The 8,511-nt window shown below is 37.6% G+C and overlaps 1 protein-coding gene across 1 annotated transcript; it reads left to right on the forward strand.

The window, feature by feature from the left end:
- Positions 1–67: 67 nt before the first annotated feature.
- On the forward strand, positions 68–3,482 carry opn7c (opsin 7, group member c; the record flags this gene model as incomplete). The annotated part of the gene is made up of 3 exons (XM_079637925.1): positions 68–219; positions 308–503; positions 1,508–3,482. The coding sequence occupies 3 exons, from the start codon at positions 68–70 to the stop codon at positions 1,997–1,999; spliced, it is 840 nt and encodes a 279-aa protein (XP_079494051.1). The 3' UTR covers positions 2,000–3,482.
- Positions 3,483–8,511: the final 5,029 nt, after the last annotated feature.

Below are 8,511 nucleotides of genomic sequence, written 5' to 3' on the forward strand. Positions count from 1 at the left end.
TTAGTCACCTTGACCAGTCACACCATTTTTTGTAAAAAATATTTATTCATGCAGTCTTTTACTCTGCATGTCTTCCCCAGGTAACAAGTTCTCATCCAACCATGCTTGTGTGATGGTTATTGGGGTTTGGTGCTATGCGTCTGTGTTTGCTGTGGGACCTTTGGTCCGCTGGGGCAGTTTTGCACCAGAACCATACGGAACCGCCTGCTGCATAAACTGGTATGAGAACAAACATTTTAGCATTAATATGTGAAACCAACGCAAACTGATTTTACAATGATGCATTTTCCATGTTGTATGTTCCAAGGTACATTCCATCCCATGATGCCCTTGCTATGTCTTACATCATCAGTCTTTTTATCTTTTGTTACGTTGTCCCATGTACCATCATTATCCTATCTTACACCTTCATCCTGCTCAGAGTGAGGAGGTCTCGCCAAGCCGTTCAACAGCATGTCTCGCCAATAACCAAAGTGACCAACGCACACACTCTTATTGTCAAGGTAAAGAGGGTTTTATGGGTTTGTTTGTTGTCGGTTTGTATTGTCAATGACTAGACCTTCATGTAACTAAAAAAAAAGCTGTGATTAACCCCTGGGACATAAAAGTGCACAAAAACATGTGTGGTGTCTACACTGTCTCACTGTGCAAATATACCGTGTTTTATTGCCCTGTAGAGCAGACAGGAGGAACGTGATACTATTGCTGAGTATGTACTTAATGTCCCTCAAAAAGTAATGCTGATTACCAGTCCTCTGTCCTCTGGACAAGGACTGGCTGTACCTTTGGCTGTCCCAGCTTAATTTTTCAAAACTGTTTCATGATTGAATCCCTGGTAATATACTGTACCTGCAATTTGCTGCTGGCATGAGGGCTACACTGTGTATTATGCTGGTGATAAATGTTGAATATTGAGGCAGAGAAATGTCCCCTGTTTACATTTGCACACATTTGGCCATCTGGGTCATAAACAGGAACAGGATCATATAAGCATAATGCTGATTAATAAAGAAATATAACAGTTTGTTCTGTTCATATTGCAAATGCGAGCACTACTGTTCAAAAGTTTGGGGCAGTAAGATGTTTTAATGTTTTTGAAGTAAGTCTCTTATGCTCACCAAGCCTGCATAATATTTTATTAAAAATACAGTACAATAGTGTAAAATATTAATACAATTTGATATTTTAAAAATATTTTAATATATTTTAAAATGTAATGTATTCCTGTGGTCAAAGCTGAATTTTCAGCGTCATTACTCCAGTTTTTTTAAAATAATTCTTTGATGAATGGAAAGTTCAAAAGAAAAGCATTTATTTGAAATATAATCCTTTTGTAACATTATAGATGTTTTTTCCTGTCACATTTGATCAATGTAATACATTCTTTCTGAAGTAGTGTGTGTGAGAGAAAATCAAATAGAGGTCAAAATATGATCTTAAAATATTTAAAAACAATTCTTTCTATTTAATTGCATGTCAACTAAGTGAATGTGTGTTTTCTTTCTAGCTCTCAGTGGCTGTGTGTATTGGCTTCCTCACGGCTTGGAGCCCATATGCGGTTCTTGCCATGTGGGCTGGGTTCAGTGCCAATGAGCAGGTCCCACCCACCGCCTTTGCGCTGGCAGCTATCCTGGCCAAATCCTCAACCATTTATAACCCTATGGTGTATCTTCTCTTCAAACCCAATTTTCGCAAAATCCTGAGTCAGGATACTCAAAACATCCGCCACAGGATGTGTGTGAGCCATAGTAAGGCCAGTCCTACACCAGTAATAAAGGCCCAGAGCTCTCAACAATGCAACCATAAGGATGCCACCATCTCTACACCCTTTTCCAGCGGCCAGGCAGAGAGTTACGGGGCATGTCATGTCTATGCAGAAGCAGAGCCACATTTTCAGCAAATAAGCCCACAGAGAACTGTGCGGATTCTGGAGGGAATCGTCCAGAGTGAAATATCAGTGAGACATCTGACTGACAGAATGCAAAATGACCTCCTGTGAGAGAAACTCAAGAAAGAAAGAAAATGCATGAAATGCAAGGAAGGAGAAGATGATGTAATGTGTAAAAATGGCAGATGTCCTTAGATGCAAAGGACAAGGGAAATTGAGGGAAAGGAAAATCAAACTCTCACTGTTGTCTCCTGATTCTCATTGGTCCTCAGAACGTTTACTGAACCAAATCCACTTTCTTTCTTTTTTTTACTTGTTGAAAATTTCACTAATGCGTGGTATGGCAGTCAACATGCGTAAAACATGTTCTGTGAGACCAGCCTTCATTATTTGAACGAGCGTAAAAAAACGATTTATGTGTGAGTAAAGTTAAATAAGTTATGTGGAGTAAGTTCAGTGTGTTATCGATTTCAAAAACAAGTAAAGTTGAACTCACCAACTGGGTCTTACATAGTTTGGGTTTCAGTTTCATCCAGGGTTTACAGTAAGATAAGCAAGGTCAGTTCATTTAATGAACAAAGACTGTCATCTGCTGGCTGAACTGGACTATTACAACTGAAAAGATTCAGAAAAACGGGTTGGTTTACATTGCTAAAGCATTGATAAAATTACACATAAACCTATACATAAGGGTATATGCACGTTACACACAGTATTATCTCTTTTAGTTTAATTGTATCACAAACGAGCAAAATGTTGTAGGCTATAGTTTGTTTGCTCCGAGCTGAATGGCACACATGATTTCATTACAAAAGTCCTTAGTCTTTATGGAAATGGATCTAAAATGTCAGTGGTTGGTGAGGTTGATGGGATGATCATGCTCCCAAACAAATGTACCCTTTTAATTTAGTGAGCTGCTTTGTAGCTTGAGAGTATGGTGTAATGAGCATGTTATACCTATAGGGGTCACTACTACACCCCACCAAAAACAGAAGGAATCAGTAAACAGCTCAGTGAAATAGCTCTGAGGCACCCCATATTCAAAGAAGGCATTCAAAAAGAGACAAACTTTACTTATATTTAGGTCAAACCTTTAACAGATCTGTATGTGGTAATTAACAGTTATATGCAGTGTCAAGAGAATCACTCCAAATCCTGACTTAAACAACCGTTAAATGCTTTAGTAGGAGAATTGTCATGAAAAAGATCCAGGCTAAACAACACCCCGTTCACCGGCATCTGTTAACTAGTTACTTTTTCCCCAATTAGCTCTGGCCTCAGGCCTTGACTGAGAGAGATACAATCCAAAAGATAAAATCACACTAGATTTAGCCATGCATCTGAGAGGGTTTTTAGGGCATTTCTCTTGTGTTGAGTTCTAGAAAAACTGCTTAAAATTTAACACCACAGTTATGAGGACATACACACACACACAGAGAGAGAGAGAGAGAGAGAGAGAGAGAGAGAGAGAGAGAGAGAGAGAGAGAGAGAGAGAGAGAGAGAGAGAGAGAGAGAGAGAGAGCCTATGTATCAAATGTACTCTTCATTTATGTTTAAATCATTTTAGTAAGGAATACATACTGGGTGCATTATGAATTAAAAATAAATAAAGAAAACAAAATAAATAAAAGAAGATTATGCTGCATTATCCTGTTCCTTAGGTGTGCCCCTGTTTAACTTATTTACATTGTAGTAGTAGTTGCTGCTGCCTTTCTGTGTGTTCATTTGTCTTACTTTTATGTCCTTATTTAATTTAGCCCAGAAAGGCCAGAGGGATCATCACACATAATGCATTTTAAAATGATTTACAACATGTCCAAGTCTTCTAGCACACCAATAGATTAACAAGGATAAACTAAATTTGTTTATCAAGGCACATCATGAGACTTCATCATTTCTATGTCTCAGTGCATTTGTGTCTAAGGTTGATATTCTCTTGTACTCTTTCCCTTCCCTATACATTTCAGGGAATTCATGGCTGAGAGCTAAAGCATGACAGATTAAGGGTGGGACGAAATACACGGTCCAAATCTAAAGAAACTCAGATTCAGATATACAGTGATCTCACCTCCCCTTGAATTTGGCCGAGCATATGTTTTTTGACTGCCCATTCTGTCTCTTTGCCTTAACTCACACTGAACAGATGATCATGGTCCAGCTTGACTCATCTCAAAACCTAGTGTCATTAGTTTTGATGAGGTATTTTGGTTCCAGATGTGGAAGAAAATGGTTGTGTGTTGTATTTCATGTCATTCTTATAATGATAATTCAACAAACAAACTGACTAAAAACGTATTGCTGCAGCTCAGCTGGTATACGGTCATAGGGTCAAGGAATCCACATAGGCTACTGATGGTGTGAACTTTTTTGTTAGCTAAACCTTTTGACAAAAGAACCCCCTAAGATTTTTAGTTAATAGCCTATTTCAATAATTTAACAACACATCTGCATGTTCAAAGTTCTCTGATGTAAAGGTCACATAACAAAATATATATTTTATTATATTTTTATTATATTTTGAGTTTTTATTGATAATCAAAAACTTATGATGGCGCCAGTTGTGTTTTTATGCGCCAGTTTTATTTAGCCTACACGATAAGCGGACTGATAGCGTTGCCATGGTTGGCGCGATTGACCAATCAAAACATATTGTTTACATATTGAATGCGCAGTAATTTGATTTTGGATTAAATGATGTCAAAGGGTTAAATTAAGCCAAAAACAGTAGATATACAAGTCCATTTGTTTCTAGTTATATTCTTTTGTTGTAGTTGTAGTTGTTGTACACCTACTGGTGTTTTGAAACTCGCACAGACAGCTGTCAGATCTGTTCAGACCTGTCTATTGTTTCTGAATGAACCCAGTAAATGTCATTAGAAAGCTGCTCCTTTTCTCACTTTGATGGCAGCAGCCTGAATCAATAGTCTCACTGGTCTTGTGTTCATTAATAATTCATAAAACAGCTGATCCTCATTGTACTGTACTCGCAGATCTGTTAGTGTATTCTCCTTTGGGACTAGTACTACCATTATCCTGTTTGTGTGCATGTGCATGTATGCGTTTGATTCCAGGAGAAATGTAGAGCCTCCCTGCAGTCGATCCTGTGGTGGATGGCATTAGTTCAGGCGCTGAACTAATGCCATCCACCACAGGCTCGACTGCAGGGAGTTTTATAGCCAAACATCACACTGTGTCATTAATAGGTCTTACAACTCCAGCTGCGCCAGCACTAGCTAATTCGTTATTTAGCCTGTGTTTTTTTAAAGACTCATAACTTTTTAAGACTCACTGCTGTAAATAGAGCCCAAATCCCCATTCATGTTCCCTTGAAGTTGTTTTATTACAGACTCCAAATCTGAATTTCCTATTGCCTTCTGCGTGGGTGTGTCTGTGTGGGCTTATAATGGCCTTAGTGGGGCAAACAAAGACCTGGCAGGAGACGTTGAAGGAGAAAGCGTCAGACTTTGAAGAAAGAGCCAGAATAGAAAGAGCAGCAGAACTGTAAAATTGGCTTGAGTTAGACAGTCTGTCTCAAAAGCTAGGAGAGCTTCCAGCTCACTGAAGCTCGCGGACACAAACACAGATCACTATGGCCACCCATCGCTAAGTAAGTGCACACTGAATTAGGCCTGCGATCAAGTCAAAGACGTCAAGATATTTCACATAATTTGCTGCTTTAGTCAGTCATAGTGGTATATTTTTTCATAAAACTGCAAATATATCCTTATAGCAAAAATTGTTAGCATCCTAATTTTGTAAGCAAATACCTTTCACACACATTAATTAGACAGCAATTAGCAAAGAACAACGATCCAATGATGCAATCAATTCCTGATGGACAAAATCAAGCCCTTCACTACATATTTTTCTAATTTCGAGAAGCACTGAAATATACACTGTGCGGCAAAAAAAAAAAATTGCTGTTTGAATTTAAATAGGCAAATGCTTTGACTCTATACTGTATGTTTGGATCATTATTGCAGTGATTATTATGTTTAGCATGTTATAAGTTTGGCAACAGTTCTTCTAACCCTAATTGATGGATTGTGTAGTTTTAATTTCTTAAACAAATAGTGGCAAATATGTGTGGCCATATTCCATGACAATGTCAAGATGAACCAGGTTTAAATTGTGAAAGTGGTGGGAGGGACCAACCAAATGGTTGGGAGGGAGCATGAAGAATCATTTTCACACATGAACTGGCACCTCTGAGTCCAGACCTTAAATTCATTGAAAGTCTTTGGGATGTGCTGGAGTAGACTTTACAGAGTAAAGAAATAAATGTTGTGATGTCATTTCCATCAAGAGGTGCATCAATTTTTGTTCAAGATCTTGTATTGACAATGCAATTGGCAGGCACTCTGTAAAGTCTCCTCCAGCACATCCCAAATACTTTCAGTGAATTTAAGGTCTGGACTCAGAGGTGCCAATTCATGAGTGAAAATTATTCTTCATGCTCCCTCCCAAACATTCTTACACAATTTTTGTTGACAGACATGTGGCAATGTTGAGAATGCAACATTTCTTTACGTTGTGCCTTGAATTGCAGTCTGACACATTTTGGAATGCAGACAAAAGTTATGTATGTATGATTTAGGTAGTAAATTAAAAATACATATTTTCTGGCGTAGATATTTGAGATAATCTACTTTAGTCGAACACAATGCTGTAATATTTTACAACAATGCATATTTATGTTGGATATTTGCCTATTTCCTTTTTTATCCAAAAGTTAACCTCCCTTTTTCGGCATGGCTTCCTGTTTCTATTCTCACACAAAGAAAATGCACTGTTATGAGATTGGGCAACCATCCAAAGACCAGATTCAAACAGCTCGCACTAGCATGATGCTCAATTACTGCTATAGCGCTACATAGCTGAGAGCTGTGCAATCTGTAAAATACACACATAAACACACACACCAACTCAGCAACTTAGCTAAATTGTGATACCTTGTTTTTCTAGGTCATTGTCAAAAAATGATGTCACTTTCATGAGTCAACACTCCAGAGTACAGAAATTACCATGACCTAAACGAATGTTACGTTTTTGGATTTTAGGCACCTAAAAAATTTGAGATTTGCATTACTGCAAGTAATTTCACCTTATGGTCTTATTAATCTTCTTTTATTTTATCTTCTTTTTATTTCCTTTTTTATTCATTCATACACTGGTCAGAGATACTTAAAAACACAAAGAGGGCTGAATAAGATGCATTTCAGAAAGAGACAACGGGAGATTCCTTTGTGTGTGTTTCTGCTACTCCCTTGCTTATTTTGTCCCAGATATATCCCACAAGAGTACAGAAAGGATTACAGTTCACATTTCCTTCAGGCAAAGGCCTTCCCAACGAGTAGTAAAGGAAGTCCCCAGTGATTTATGCTTCTCATAATGTATTTGAATCTTCTCTGGGGGAAAAAGTGTGTGTTTATAAAGCAGACATCTGGAACCATGAGTACTGGCCCTTTTAATGCAGACTGGTTTTTCACGATTCAATACACAAAGGAAAGATTTTCACTTTGTGGTGGTATTACAGCATGCCAAATCACATTTAGCTCCTCAGAGAGGTGTGATGGTCTAAACAATTCTTTCTCTGTGGTGAAATCTACATTTCATTCTGTCTTTCTCCATATTAGGAGAGAACGCATGCAGGTAGCAGCCCCTCCTCTATGATAGGGGATGTCTCAGATAGAGACCGATGTGTGTGTGTGCGTGTGTGTGTGTGTGTGTGTGTGTGTGTGTGTGTGACTTCCTGCTTCATGAATCAGCCTTTAGTCACTCAGCTGATGTCTTCAGATCTAATGCTGATATCTCACTGAACTGGCAACACATACATAAACACAATTTCCTGCTTTTGTGAAATAAACAATGTATTATGTTTATATTTTATAGCCCACATGAATGTTTTTCTCACAATCCCTTACCTGCTGGATCCGTTTTTCCCCCCAGAACTGATTTTAAGGAAATATCTAATGAATAATGTGGAATTGATTTAAACATAGTACATAGGCCCTATAATATACAGAGATAGGAGTAGCCTATTTATAGACAACATAGTCAGATTAACAAAAACATTAATTTAATGTTAAAAAATAATAAATTAAATAATAGGCCTATGTGTAGGCTACAAGCAAAATGTGAAGAATTAGAACTTGAATGACAAGTGTTTTGTGGAAATTCAGCAGAAATCTTTTGTGGAAATTCAGCGGAAATCTTTTTGCAGGCATAACTTCCGTGTGGGTCTACTGAGAAGATAGTCTTTCATTAGTAGCCTAATAATCTATATTTAGCATTACCTTGTTTAAACCACTTGTTGTTGGTAAAAAAAAGGAGTAAAATAGGCCCAAATCTAATAATAAATTATGGGTGGTGTTGGTCTATACAATTGATGTCATGATTTAACAGCTCAATGTCTATAGACATTGCTTTGGAATTGTTTGACATTTGACAAAAGAAGTTGGTTCGCTCAAATATACCGTAATTAATACATTAATGACAAATAAACGACATCATGTCTCAAATAACTATAGCCTATAACAACCTGAAACTAAAAACACATGCGGTGAGATTATATTGTTGTGTAATATCAAAAGGTATCATACGGGTGTTGTTAGTGGTCTTTC

The sequence above is a fragment of the Phoxinus phoxinus genome, assembly GCF_949152265.1.
Source record: "Phoxinus phoxinus genome assembly, chromosome: 15".
Taxonomy (NCBI): Eukaryota; Metazoa; Chordata; class Actinopteri; order Cypriniformes; family Leuciscidae; genus Phoxinus; species Phoxinus phoxinus.